General features: G+C 39.1%; 1 protein-coding gene across 1 annotated transcript in view; it reads right to left on the bottom strand.

The window, feature by feature from the left end:
• The window catches only part of pear1 (platelet endothelial aggregation receptor 1), a 54,397-nt gene that overhangs the window by 18,500 nt on the left and 20,232 nt on the right, over nucleotides 1-15,665 (bottom strand). Inside the window, exons 3-7 of the mRNA XM_031279617.2 lie at nucleotides 12,298-12,408; nucleotides 11,378-11,479; nucleotides 11,196-11,296; nucleotides 5,914-6,006; nucleotides 1,061-1,307 (exon numbers count right to left, since the gene is read on the bottom strand). Coding sequence (XP_031135477.2) covers nucleotides 1,061-1,307; nucleotides 5,914-6,006; nucleotides 11,196-11,296; nucleotides 11,378-11,479; nucleotides 12,298-12,404 — 650 coding nt within the window. The 5' untranslated portion in view covers nucleotides 12,405-12,408. The remainder of the gene's footprint in view (nucleotides 1-1,060; nucleotides 1,308-5,913; nucleotides 6,007-11,195; nucleotides 11,297-11,377; nucleotides 11,480-12,297; nucleotides 12,409-15,665) is intronic.

Raw genomic sequence — 15,665 nt, forward strand, 5'->3', positions numbered from 1 at the left:
CTTAATGTGTCGTAACGTTTTATGGTGAGTTTGGAGAGGCAGCTCAACAGACTGTAGGTCGAACACTGATTGTTCACCGTTACATTTTAGTTGAATTTAAGCGTCTGTCTATTGCGTTCCAAAACAGCCGTGCCGCGATTGGATTTCATAAGGGCAAATTGTTCAATTGTTACAATGTAATTTAAAATCTGCTTTAAAAATAAACATATGTTTTGGAATATAATGTTCAGCTTCGGCACCTTTACCTATGTGCTAAAACAGGGGTCACCAACACAGTGCCCGCGGGCACCAGGTAGCCCCCAAGGACCACATGAGTAGCCCTCAGGCCTGTTCTAAAAATGAAAATTGAATATTGATATTATCTGTTTCCCACCTTGTTAAGTCATTGTTGATAATTATTGATAATGAGAAATCATTAACGTGATCAGTGTCTTCACATAGATGACTATCATTAATCATTAATAATCATATATAACTAAAGGCAAACTGAGCAAATTTGTTATTTCAGAAGAGTGTATCAAACTGGTAGGCCTTCCTCAGTACCCATGAAGTAGCTCTCAGTTTCAAAAAGGTTGGTGACCCCTGTGCTAAAATACTGAATGACTGAGGAAGCCTAGTGACAAGTCCATAGCAACCAGTGTTGAATTGTTATTCCCCAGCGTCCTTTGCTGAATGGTCTCAATGTTTTATTGTTTTATTTCATGTGAATACTAGTTTACTAGAGGAGTAACTTAGTATTTGAAGTAATGCAGTAATGCATGAAGTGTGCATTTAGGGAGGGTCAAGTTTTTAGGTTAGAGGCCACAAAACTCTTCCAGTGGCCCCTTAATTAAATAACGAACAGTCCCCTAGTTGCCTCAAATTGCTCCTTATAAGATGAATAAAGTATTTTGACTTTGGAAATCTGTATGTAATCTAAATTTCAGAAGTTTTTAAACCCAAGGGGGTTCTTCTGTGAGCATTCTGTCTCTTTACAAAATCAATATAGCATTTTGCAATGACTCTTGATATGCAGTGCTCCCATTTAAAATGTATTTAATATTTATTTTTGTTCACTTACAAAGTCCCAGTGAATCCGTCCCGACATACGCACTCTCCGGTTGCTTTATCACAGGATCCTCCGGTCCCACACTTGCACCTCTGCAGACAGCCCTTCCCGAAGGTGCCTGCTGGACAGGACTCCTCGCAGTAGCGTCCTATGAACCCTGGAGGACACTGACACATCCCCTTGAAGGGATCGCAGAGAGCTCCGTTCTCACACTTGCACTGCTGACTGCAGCCTGGCCCCCAGTGTTTGTCATCACAGGCTGAAAGGTAACAGGACAAACTTATTTATTGATTATGTTGTTTAGCCAAGATATTGAAGCACACCTCTAACTCTTCTGGTTTATTCATGCAAAATTGTCCTAAAAATGAATTGTGACTTTAGACTTTTGCTTTGTGGGATTTGCTTTGTTGTTTTTGTTTAATCTTAAATCTCCACATTTGAGATACAGTATTTAATGATACAGTTGATGTTAAAAACAAAATTAAAGACTACCTGGGAAAAATGGATCCATTGAAAATCAAACACTACCACCTTCACATTGGGCATCGCCTCACTTTTTAAAACTTATTTACCCAGTTTTTTTTTTTTTTTTGATACCACCACTACTGCAGTTACAACATTCTCACCAGGGAGGTTCTTACTTTCATTGCCCACATTTTCCAACGATTTAAACCAGTCAGCTTCCAGTAATAGGCCTCCTAGTCTAAACATTAAGTCAAACCTACTCTACAATGCTGGAAATGAAATAAAAACACTGAAGTAAAATAAGATTACTCATGATTATTGTAACTTGCATACGATGCAAGTATGCTCATTTTGTGTCAGTCTTGTTTTTCCTCATTCAGTTTTCCTCCCATACACCAACATACACTGTGGTGTACACTTAGTTACATATGATGTAATGAAAAACAAACAGAAACAAATCTGATTAAATTTAACAACACAGAGATGAATAACAGAATAGAAACAAGAAAGGAAGAGTGCTTGGGGATGACATAAAGTACTGACTCTTCCACATGTTACTGTGGATCTCCATAATGCTTCCACATCCAAATCTCCCCCTTTAGCCCTGGAGTGTTATATTACCAACAAATAATTTCAAATTGGCAGGGAGATTTGCATGGAGCTCACAAGACGGACGAGTTTTAAATGGTTAATTTTACAGAAGCCTGAGGATCGGCTCCGGTGGGGTTAGCGTGCAGTGGAGATTCACACAAGGTTTGGATTTCAATACATGATGAAGAGATCTCAGACCACTAGGTTGGGTTATGAGAACCCATATTGGTCATGGGTGCATTCTTTAAATATCTCATCAATACCTTAAACTGTCTTGGACATTGAACATCGTTGAGAAAAGGTGATCTTCAATTGCACTGACGTAACACATGGATGGGTGTCAGTTATCATCTCACAAGCTAAAAACAATTCCAACAATTTCACGCTGACCTCTGTGAATCATCTTTCTTTATGTGAGCAGCAGGCATTTATCAAGGCCTGAGCTACACGTCCATGTTCCCAGTATCCCCCCTCTACATTTGCCTCTGCTGCACATATGCCCTGCCACAGCTTTGAAAAATACAAGGACTGCTTTAACAATAATTACACAGAGGTACGGAGTACAGCCAAATTTGGTCTGGAGCAAAGCGCGCAGCCATGGACTGTAGAGTTTATTGCACTAACGTAGAGCAGGACCCTTGCCTCTTTTTGTTTAAATGAATCATACCTTCACTTTTTCTGTGTGGGCATTGGGGAGGGGTTCTGCTGGAGTGTGTCACGTTGACTAATGAGAAACTCAGCTGGACCAGCGATTATGTTTACAAAGACATTCTTCAGGACAGCAGGGGAGATTTACTAAAGGGTCTGCAGAACTGTCGACATAAGAACTGAGAGGCTGATGCATCCAGACAGTTGATGAACCAATGGGTTAAATTTACCAGATTGGACTTGCGATTTTTAAGCAACCAGCTGGCAAAGTCCCAGCCCTCAGTGACTAAAACTCTTCCCATGTGTTTGTTTATCTGCATGTAAACATACGTCCTCAAATGCAAGGCTTTCAACAGTGTTGCTGAGTTTGTTTACCTTGATCAAATACACTTATCTTAGCTTAAGTGTGTCTAACTTTGATTTAATCATTCTAACGACAAACACTAATCAATCAAAAATTGCCAGATGAAAGGCGCATTCATGGCCAATTTTCCTTCCAAGTGTTTGCATCTGTCCATGATAGTTCAATGACCTACAGCATGTTTGATTATTTATCACAGTGACACAACAAAACACTGACGACCATACAGATTCATTAAACTTGTGCTCTCAGGTCTTGATCTCAATAAGACTTCCAAAATAATAAAAGCTTAAGTTAATGGCAGTGATGGAGATATAAATATGTATCCATACAGATTATCATTAACATGACCTGTACAGTGATACAAACCAGTATCTGTAATACCACGTGCATGTATACCCACTGATTGACACACACTTCAGAACTGGCATCTCTTGACCGTCTTTTATTAGGAATGCACACTGATATGGTGGGAAAATTCTTCCTTTTCCCCTGGGAATTGTCCAAGTGGTGTTTTTTTCTTTTTTGCTTGCCTACAAAGTCCACAAAATGCCTGAACAGCCCCCGCTGCTCATTTTTGATTTCAGTCCCTCTATCAAAATCTGTCCTCAGACTAGGCTTGCGTAAAGCAATAAATACTTTGACATTTTTCATTCTCTCCCACGCCTCTTTTTGTTAGTGGTGGAATGTAACTGAGTACAGTACTGTAATTATTGTGAGATATACTGAGATATTTTGCTGATTTTAATCCAGCTGTGTCATCTTTGTGTGGGCAGTGTTTTTAAATGAATGGTGTTTGGCTTCCCTTGGTAGGGCCAGTGCACGGATCTCTCCGTGGAGCAGAGCAGTAGAGGTTGTAACGCGTTGCGGAGGTCCTCCAAGATCTCTGCAGACCTCAGCTGCTCTTCTGCTCCGTGCACTGGCGCCACGGAGGGAAGCCAAGCCCTGTTCATCTAAACACACTGCCCACACAAAGATGACACAGAGCTGAAATTCGCAAAGTTTCCCTTTAAATACAAATTTGAGGTACTTGTACTTTAATTTCCAAGTTATGCTACTTTATACTTCTACTCCACTACACCTCAGGAGGTCAATAATGTTTTCCTTCATTACTTTTGTCTGACAGCTTTAGTTACTTTTCAGATTACAGTTTTTAATACCCCTAGTGAAAACCATGCATCTCCAAATTTCGTGATCTTTAGAATGTTTCTGATAAACTGAAGGATGAAGTGTTCCTTTATTTGATGAGAAAATGTGCCTACTTCTTAAGCTAAATGAACTCTTTAAAAAGACTCTTGGATCAGCTTGAAGATGTATCGTCACAAAGCTGAAAACAGAGCTGTTTTTAATGAAAAGTTGTCTTTTTAGAGATACGTGGTTCTCACAGGACAGCGACGCTGCAAACACATGATCTTATAGAATGTGAGGCATTTCTGTAGATTAAACTACCCTACAGTATATAAAGGAGTTAAATTAGCACAACCTTACACATCTACAGCAGTAAAATGCCACATACACATTAATGCACCAGTAATGTTAATCCAGAAATATCATATATAATATAAAACACTGACTGGGAACATTTTACTGCACAATCAATGTTTCTTTCACGTATAGAACGAAGAGTATTGAGTTTACTTTGCCTCCTCCTTTATTTTCTCCATATTCATGGGCAAACCATGCTAAGAGTGTTCAGTATAAAAACCCCAGTCCCCTCTCCTTTTTCCCATACTTTGATAGCTCAACACACAGGCATCCAGGAAGTGTCAGGGGCTCATTCTGCCAAAAAGACTCCATTATAGGAAGATACGGTGGAGCCAGGTCTGAAGAGAGGAGGAGGAGGAGTGGAAGAAGAGAAAATAGCAGCAAAGAAAGAATATTGAAGTGGAGGGAGGAGTGTAAGGAGAGTCGGAGAGAACTAGGCCATGCAAGAGAGAGTGGGGTAACATTTTCCATTTCCTCTTCCCATCATCCCCCTGTCAAGGCATCAACCACTACCCGTTAAAGCTAATTCCTTCTTTCTGTAGAGGAATAGGGGGGAGTAAGTGGAGGAGAGCTGTGTACTATTGACCCAGCTGACTGCGATGAAACGGGCTGAAGGTAGTGGAAAACTTCATTTTAGTGAGGGGGACAGCAGCCCCGCCAAATGTGGTTCTGGTTTCACACTCCACGTTGTTTGAATGATTGAACGAAATTTAAGATTTTTAGACAAGACAAACTGGGTTAGACTCACTGTTCTGAGTTGGTGCCTTGAATAACTATTATATAATAATTTCGGCTGACTTTAGTTTTGTAAAAAAATTTCATAACAGGTAAACAGAGCAGTTTTAATGTCTCTGTCTTAACTTTTTTATGGATTATAGCTCTTTCCAATACAGTACTTAACTCATAACTTATTTCTTCTTCTATTTTGTTACATGTTTGTTAAAATAGGAAGAGAAAAGCTGCTCAAAAGTTGAGGTATTTATTTAAGAGTAACTGTGTGAGAGGTGGAGTTGCAGCTCCTCCTGCTCTAGTAAACTGGTTTCTGAACTGAAGCTGACAATAATGACTCATTGCTGTGGATGCAGTAATGCTCCCTTGCTGTTTCCATTGGAAAGGCCTTTTGTCTGCTATGCAGTGGTGTATGTGAAGATCAGCCATTTGAATAATGGCCAGTTGTCATTTCCTGTTATGCATGTCAACTTTATTTGTGTGTGCACCTGAAGATAGGGGGGGAAAGAGAGAAAGTGATGGGAGAAAAAGCAAATGAGAGCTTGAGGAAATGTCTGTGAGCGAAGGGAAAACGGTAGATTCATACCGCTGGAACAGTCGTCGCCACGCCAGCCTCCCTCACACTGGCAACGGTCTGGAGCGACGCATCGACCGTGGACACACTCCTTGGTGCAGCGAGCTGTTGATAAGAAACACACTTTATAACAGGCCCAGCTAGGTGGAGAACAGTCACTGCAATGGGTGACATACAGCAAGGTGTGCAGTTATCTGAGATTACACATCAGACTGTATAGGACAGTGGTTCCCAACTTTATTTTGTCTGATATATCCCCACAGCCCAATAATATGAGCTTATGAACTGTTTCATCAACAGAACCCGTCATGTTCCAACTGTGTTCATTTGAATAGATCTGGATGTTATTTACCAGTAATAATTAAATTAAAGTGGATATTGCTACATTAATGGTTTTTCACACAAGATATACTGTTTAGATTGTCTCTTTTTTTGTCCGTTTTCCAACAAATCCTTTAAATTAGACGTTTTTCAATGCCCTTTAAAACGACACATACTGTAGAAGTGTTTTTTGATCTGATGCACCTATCAGCAGACATCATTTGTCCAAAGACCATGTGTTGAATATATTTCAAAAGTAGACAATTTCAAGGGTGTTTTTAGTCAATTAAAATCTACTCACTTTAATTGTATTATTTCCCTCTAAATTTGTTCCACCCATCATAAACAATGTCAACGATGAGCCTCCAGCCAGTGTTAGATGCCATTAATGCTGTAAAGAAGGTTCCTCTTAGACAGAGTTGTGTTCTCGCCAGCTTCATAAATGGTTCTGCTATTAATTAGGTTAATTCAATCATGCATTTATGACTAAAGACTAATAATCCGCGAGAGACCTCATGATTTTTTGTAGACAAGTGTTTTCTAACCACACTGAGTACCACATGCTGTATTACTGTATGCACACAGTGTTTTTCTTTCAATAAACAATAATTTCACTGATTATTTTCTGCTTTAGTTGAAGGTGTATTTGTACTGGAAGCTGGAGATTTGAGGGACCTAAAAAAAAGGCTAACGTCATCAAATGAAGGAGGTAAGCATAATTATATCTAATTATATGTATTTAGAAAATAAAAAAATACAGTGTACATTGTACAGATAGTGGGTTTAGGAGAAGTCATAGATGACGAGATATTTCAATTATAAAGCTTAAAATGGCAGGAGGCTCCAGTCTTTGCTTTTCTGATGTCAATCAGTAAAATCAAAGGCTTTTGTGTTTGGCAACAAAAAAAAACACACACACACACACACACACACACACACAAACACAAGACTGCTGTGAAAGGTGGCTCATCAATAAGGAACCAAAATGCATATTATTTCTGCTGAATGAAAAATATTTATCTCCAAAATGTCAGTTTTTGAAGCACAAAGCACAGAAACCTTGTTATTACAATCATGCACTTCTGAGATCATCCAGTGATGTATGAGGTTTGTAAAGCTAAGGTAGAATTTTCTCAAACCATGCTCCCATGTATGGTTTTGCTTTATTTATATATGTCACTGCTGACTGTCTGCTATAACAGCGTTTCAGCAAACTGTTGACAGCTGCATCAGTTTGGTATTTTCAGACGACAACAATTAACTACCTGTTTATTTTAACTACTGCACCCAAACAGTTATTGTGCAACACAACTTTCTTAAATTGACAATGAACTTTACAGTACAGTACTTAAAGTTAAGATTAAGATTGAGGTTAGGTTTATGGTTACTTAAATCACATAAAAAACTCAGTTTGTTAGGGAGATAGGTCCGTGTACTTGGTGGCCAACGGATTTTCATTTTGAAAGGAAAAAAACAAAAACAAAAAACGGCCAGTTTCCCAATTACCATTAGTAAATAGGAAAACAAAAAACGGAAAACAACCCATTATTCGTTTTTTGTTTTGATATTAAAAAACGGAAAACGAAAAACAATCTCGTTATCTTTGATGTATTTGTAGATGGAACTCGGAAATTAAAATACGTGTGTATAAGTCGTATTCCTTAATTTTGCATTGTTATTTTTTTCGTGACCCGGAAGTTACTCCCGCCACGCCAAGACCCGCCCTTCAATAGCATTTATTGGCCAGTACCGCCTGTAAGATCCGTTCTGTGCATGCGTATAATTACGTAGTAGAAAACTAACAATGTCCCTGTGCGATTTGTAACCATAGACTGTATATAAGTAACGTGTCAACACTTTACGACCAAACATTACAACTTTTTTATTAAATCTTTTTTTATTAAATCTTTATTATACAATAGTCATAGCTACAAACATTCGAAACTTGTCACTGATCCAAAACCGTGTAGCGACATCGTTGTTGTGTTGTTTACGTTCATGTTTTTACCTAATACTTCGTCTTGACTAATAACCATAGACTGTCTATTATTAATGCAATGAAGTGTAAACGTACATAAGTGTCCTTTTGAAGATGGGATGACAGCTCTCCCAGCCACCACTGCTGTATACCACTATAGTAGCTACATGCTAATGGCAGTAAACACTATAGTAGCTACATGCTAACGGTCATCTTAGCTGGCAATGATGTTAAATTCTCCCCAATTCCGGGTCACATTCCTGCTGAAACATGTCCGATTGTGTAGTGTTTGGTCTGCGATTTTTGACGTTAGAAAGTGCTGCTTCGTTCCACTACAATCTAACGTTAGCATACTCATAGCTAACTATTGTAGCTGCATGCTAACGCGACATAGCGGAGCATATATAGCTAGCTATGTACGTATATAGCAGGACTTTGTACCGTAAAAAATCACCAATAAAGGCTTCTAAACCAAATACTAAACAAATACAAATACAGTAAAGTGACCGGAATTAGGGGTGAAATGTCCAGCATTGAGCTACATAATAGTTAGCTAGGAGTATGCTGGTCTCTCACAGAGATCTGTAGATTTGTCAGATTTGTAGCCCTGTTTTTACCTGATACTTTCATAAAAGTACAAACACATGAAGTGAGAGGTATATACACATGCTTAAACTTTATTTAAAACATGGTTAACCTGAAGCAGGACGGAGTCATGACTTATAACACCAAAGCAAGGCTTCTAGCTCAGGCTAGCTAGCGTTAGCAAATTACCTTCAAAGTTGTAAAGAAATGACAAAACGTAAAATTTGAAGCCTTTTATTTAATTTGCTACATGGTGTTGTACTGGATGGCCAGACGACGCTCCGTATATCATTAACAGATACTTTAGGCAACTCCAGCAAACACCTTGTAAACTTCATCTTTGCCATCATAACGGTCTACTGTCACTGTCTAATGTTTTCTTCCGGTAACCGGGAATGTCCAAACATCCTTACGCCAATGCGTGCATAGAGCTGTGAAGTTTGCCGGTGTTCGCGCAAGCGTAGAACTGATCAGGCAGTGCACAGAACGGATTTTACAGGCGGTACGGATCGGGTACTGACAAAGGAATAAGATTTATACACACATTTTAATTTCCGAGTTCCATCTACAAATACATCAAAGAAAATCGGATAACGAGATTGTTTTTCGTTTTCCGTTTTTTAATATCAAAACAAAAAACGAATAATGTGTTGTTTTCCGTTTTTTGTTTTCCTATTTACTAATGGTAATTGGGAAACTGGCCGTTTTTCGTTTTTGTTTTTTTCCTTTCAAAACGAAAATCCGTTGGCCACCAAGTACACGACCGAGATATCATGGTAACTGAGTCACGAATCAAATCCATATGTAGGAATGTTTTCCCCCTTTAAACATTTTAGATTTTTGTTTTGTTTCTGGATCTATAAAACATACTGAATCCAAACAATAACATGTTAAAGTGCGTTTGTTTCCACCAGGGTCCCAAGCTGTCAGAAGACAGACTCAAAACATGTAACATGAAATTAAACAATAAAATCCGTACAAACTAAACCAAAACTAAATACATATCCACTTCAAAACAACTAAAATGCAACTAAAAAAACGGACGGATTGAGTTTAAATTTTATTACAAACCTGTAACCGTACTCCATAAATAAGTTCTGACCTGATGTCTAAAAGTCCCTTGTGTTTTGGACAACTTTTACTTATTTATTAAAAGGCTTCCGGTTTGGCTACATCATTTTTTTTTGGCACATTGGCCCTTGTGTTGTCAAGTTGAGTGAGTTTGCCCACTGATGATTCAAGGTTGTTCTACCCTGAGCTATGCATGCAGCACAGTGCCACACCTCTGAATTCATCAGGAACAGATGCTTAGTTTATGAAATAACAGTTGCTGAAATTATGTGAAATCCTTAAACTGAAATTAAAATGTGAAAATTATGAAGAGGGTTTTCATGGTGTCAGCATCACATAGTTTAGTTTAGTTTAAAATTCCAGTTAGTACAGCCAGTATCAGCATGAGAAGCCTCAGTGGGAAGAGAACCCATAATTGTGGTAATTCCAGTTTCATGTGCTACTCTTATTAACTTTGCATGTTGCATGGAAAAAAGACAAAAAATAAATGTTGGTATTGTGCTCGATTAATACCAAAAGTATTCATCCAACATCAGGTTACTTTGTTTATTCAGGCTCCCGTTTAAATGTCTATTTTATTGCATTACAGAAATCTTTCAAGCCTAAGTTGTTTCTTTGGCATTAACAAAGGGATCAAATCTTAAATCTGGCCTGAATATATTTTGAATGTATTTGTTGATTGTGAAAGGACTTTTATAATTCTGTTTATATACAATGTTAGTTTACACAGTACTACTGATGTTGCACACCCACGGGTGGGACCAGAAGGGTAGCTATCATTGAGGACACTGAGGTCAGGTCCTCAGTATTTTTTCTGGGATTTGGGGCTTTTTAGGAACCAAGGAGACGTGTACATTGTATAAATAAAAAGTAAAAGTCATGATCTCGGTTCTTCTAAAATGCTGGGTACGGCACAGGGTGGGACAAGACCTGCTTGGACTTGAAACCTACTTTTTCTAATGTAGGGTTAGGGTAAGTAGGGTTCAAATGAAATAAAATAGACATTTTAAGGAGAACATTCAACTGTGTTTCAGTCCTTGGGAGGCTTTTGGACAGAAGACAGAGGTGTGGGTATTTTGCAGACTGATTGTCTGAAATAATCAGATTAATTCAGTACATGTGAACATTCAGATTGTTTACCTTGTTTTTCAAGATCTCATCTAGGCGGGCATGAAAGCAGCTGAGGGCCTGTTGATCAAATCTCTAAAATCTGGCGATTGCCTGCTGGCTAAGGACATTTCTTCTTCTCTGTTTCATGTTATAGCATTCCTACCATTTATCTCAGTGATAAAAAGTATGTAGGTGAGTGGATTGTTTAAAAGTTTCCATAATTACTTACGGACACATTTGTCTCTGCTCTCGTAATAGCCTGGACAGCACTGGTACCTCTTACGGTAGTCTGTCTTCACCGCCTGCCTGTAGGCCGTCTTGTAGGTAATCCTAAAAGAATAACACAGTCAAACAGGACGCTTTGACCCTCCACAGACAGGAACAGGAAGTGAGTCAATGCGCTGCTGCTACCTGTGGCGCATGCATCTGTAGGAGGTCCGAGGGTCGGAGCAGGGCTCCTCCGTCACGTGGTCATAAGGATGCGAGTAGGACTCTTTCACTGAGGTGGTGAAGCTGAAAAGCAGAACATGACACATACTGTAAATCATTTACAGTCAGAAGAAATGGAAAAGTTATCCAGCTCCATTTGAAACAAAATATATCGGCCTAATTTTTGAACAAATGCCATGTAATTTGCCTGAAAAGAGGGGATTTTTTTAACCATGCTAGCTGTATAGTGGCTTTGAGGAAGGCAATGTCTGTCGGCCGGTCCAACACTTTGGTCCAAACGACTAGTGACTGCCCAGTTTGTACACAGTCAGTCCCTGTCAACAATTAATCGATTAATCACTTGATCATCAGAAAGTTAATCGGCCTCTATTTTCATCTGTTAATTATTTTAGTCATTTTTTTAAGCAAAAATGTGAAACATTTGCTGGTTCCAGCTTCACTGAATTTAGGTGAACTGTTGCAAGCAATTTGAAAGCTATGGATTCATGTAAAGAGCTACATAACTCTTGTTGGAAAATAGCAATGTCCACTAGCAGTTTTGAATTTTGATTTTGTTGGATGTGATAGTTTACTAAGATAAGCAGGTAACCAATCTTAGATATCTATGCTGCAAACCAATTACTGTGGTAAAACGGTAGAAGTGGCTCTAAGGTGAAAGATAAAGTTAGTTTTCCTCCTCCACAGAGCAAGTATATAACACAATGATGCTTTTTCTTTTTCTTTTGTCATTTATGTGATGAATGAATGTCTTGACCAACCACTGACTGCTGAAGTAAACTTTCAGCAATACAGTATGTATGCAGCACTGTTTGAGAAAATATGTTTAATTGGATATAACAACAGTGACATTTATTTGTTTGTCACAGTCAAACAGGCCTCACCTCTCCCACAGGCTGCACACATTGGGGTCTCCTGGGTTCAGAGAGTAGCTCAGACCAATCAGGAAGCTCAAAAGCAGCAGGACGGAGGAGCTATGTAGAGTCGGCATGGTCCTGAGGGAAAAGAGGACAGACATTTACAGAGCGATGCAAAAACCCAAACATTTCAGCAAGGATGGCACTGGGGCAAAACATATTTATTTTGTTATTAGGGGAAACAACAGAAGGCGGACATAATAAAAGTAACATTTATACAATGCAAAGCAATCTAATTCTGCAACAAATACATTCGCTTGTAATGTGTATTATATATTTAGTCCATGTTGAAGAGGTGATGTCTTAAGTGGTTTTAAATGGTAATTTCTGAGGTTGTTTAATTGTATTTAATTATTTTCAAAATTATTAATAGTCCTCATTTATATGCCATAATAATATCAATTTGAAAAACAGAAATTCAAAGAGAAGTAATATGTAATTTACTGAAATAAATCTGAGAAGCCTTTAACAGCAATATCTCTGTAGCACTCTGTGAGTCAAATGTACAGTGGAAACACAGATGAATAAAAAAGGCCCATTCTTCTCAACTAGAGATTTACAATCATTGGTTTTGTTTTTCATTTACTATAATTAACATTTAACAGCGTGGCGGATAGAAAGATTCATTGAAAGCTGGTTCTCGGTACCTATAAATTGCGGTTAAAATTTAGCCTCTGAAAGAGTTCGTTAAACGCTCAGCAGAGGTGAGGCAAAGTGCCAGACTTGGAGCGTACTGCTGTCTGCTCCCTGTCGAGCTCCACACCGTCTCAACAGGGTATATAAAACACAGGCATCAGGAGACAACTTGACAGCAGACAGGATAGATTAGAGCAGAGTGAGAGCATAAGAAAAAAAACGAGAGAGGGGGGGATCAGGGTCAAGACATGTGACTCCTAACTTCATCCAGACACCTATCAATCAGTGCGGCAGTGAGGCCTCCACACTCCTCTGCTGTCCCCTTCCACACTACGGCAGCATCTGGATCCAATCAGTGCATCGGCCCAAGAGAGCGCATCGGCACGGGGACCCTGTTGGGCTCTCAGGGAGCAAAAGGGAGGCAATTTTTTCCTCTTACAAATATCCCATGGAAATGAACAGAAGTTCAGCAGGCCAGTGGTGTGAGCCTTCTGGTAAAAGCATCGTGGGAATGCAACGGCATTTCTAGAGAACGGGAGCATCATGTTGACATAGGATCAGTCAGGCATGTTCCCCCTCTTGTGTTTTCAACAAGTCCCGACTGACAGAATTACAGTACCACGGCATCTCATGTCATCTACTCATGGCCTTAGGGAAATTTCTTAGGGAGAGTGACATCGCAGCCAGCCATCAAGATCATCTTCATTAAAAAAAAGATCTTAGATCTATAAAGAAGGAGTAACAACAAAACTCTGTGTGTTAAAACTTCCTCAACAAAGGATAATGACATTTCACAGATTGTCTTTTGAGAATTGTATGATCACTATTACCTGGCTCTCATCACATGGAGTTAAGTTTAGGCGACTAAAATCTGACCAAAATGTTACCCTCAGAATTGGTCTAAGATTTCAGTCAAATAAGATACACTCTAAACTAAATTAACAGTCTACCGTCATGCTAACAGCTCGGTGAGGCTGTACTCCACTGCTTTGCTATGAGCTAAATAAATGTCTTTATGCTAAATGCGCACAATTACAATGCAAATGTTTCCTATGTATGCCATCTTAGAACATTTCTATTTAGCACAAAACACAAAGTACAGCTGGCTGATGGAGATGTCATTGGTTTTGACACACACGCACAAAAAAAGATTTGTCTTTTGTTAAAAACGAGGATGAATTCTCCAACGCACATTGTGTCTTTTGTGAATTGTATCACCTTTTTCACCGGACTTTTGTCACACAAAAAGGATGGTAAGGGTTAAGTTTAGGTGACTAACTTTGGTAAGATTTTGGTCAAGGTTAAGTAAGATAAACTCAAAAGTAAATCTGTAAGAAAAGTATGTATGATTTAGAGATTTGACCCTGGTTTTTGGCAGTTGTTTCCACTGCATCATTTCACTGTCAAACTACTTCCTAGCTCTGTCTCCTTCATGTCATCTATTTGTGGGGGGAAAACATATTTCTCTCACGTTTCATGCACATATTTGCATTTTAAGTCACACTGCTGTGGACATTTGGGGAAATTTCCCAAGATGAGGAAAAGATTTGCCTGTGGCTTGGTGAATAATGCATGCCTCTAATAGTGCCAAGGTCAGCAGTTCAATTCCCATTAGAGCCAGTCATGTATTTTTACAAAAGTTGTTGTTTATGGTGCTTTTCAGAAGAAGAAAAAACATCCGAATATGGATTATTTAATGTGTTTGTAGAAACAGTCCACTATAAACACCTCTGCAATCAATCAGAAGCTCATTTAACAGATTTAATTCTACATTAATTCTGTCCAGTGGATGGTTATCACTGCTGGAGATTTGGCATGGTGAGGGCTGCAGCATCAATCTGTGTGAGTGCACAGATCTTCTGCTTCTGATAAACTGCCTCTTACTGCTCTCCTACCCACCGTCAGGAGTTAATTCACTCGCTGGCACAAACGCTCACGCCTCAGAAATCTGTGCCACAAAAACAGAGTTTTATGAGAATAGGCATATGGCTTTTATTAAAAAGGAGTCATCAACTTCACCAGCCACTTCATTGGACTGGGGGTAAATATTTTTCATTACCTTCTTTTCATTTTAATTTTGCTTCATTAGAAAAAGCCTTCAAACCGCATGGGAATTCTTAAACACTGAGAAAGAGAGCTTAATGAGTGCAGACAAAGTTGTTTTGAAGTCGAGCTCAGACGTCGGTTGCATTGCATGTTTGGGTTACCTACAGTGGGGAGGGGAAGGCAGGTAGACGTCTGGAGCTCCAGGTGGTAGTATCATCATCTGGAAACTGGACTCTTCGAGGAGGCTACCCTGCTTTTTAGTGAAATAAAGGAGGGCAGGTACTCTATAAATTGAGTTTTACACGAAACCGCACCACAACTGGGGACTGACTGATTCTTCCCCTTACCTCCTTTTCACATAATAACCTTCTACTCCATTACATTCAACCCTGAGCTATCATTATTTCCTTTGAGCTTTTTCCAAACTGCAGCTCTGAATCTTTTCACTTAGACAAGCTTGGCTACACAGCAGAAAAGCATGTAGTAGCATGATGTATCGCAACAGTTTTTCCATTCATTTTTGATGCGTTTAGTTAGCAGTTACCTGGCCTAATGTATGCACCCCTCCACAGTTCACATCCACTGGTCAAAGAGGTAAAGTCTGGACCAAGATCTGTGAAACACCACAGTAGTAGAGGTTGCTCCAACATATT

This window comes from Sander lucioperca, chromosome 10, assembly GCF_008315115.2.
Source record: "Sander lucioperca isolate FBNREF2018 chromosome 10, SLUC_FBN_1.2, whole genome shotgun sequence".
NCBI lineage: Eukaryota > Metazoa > Chordata > Actinopteri > Perciformes > Percidae > Sander > Sander lucioperca.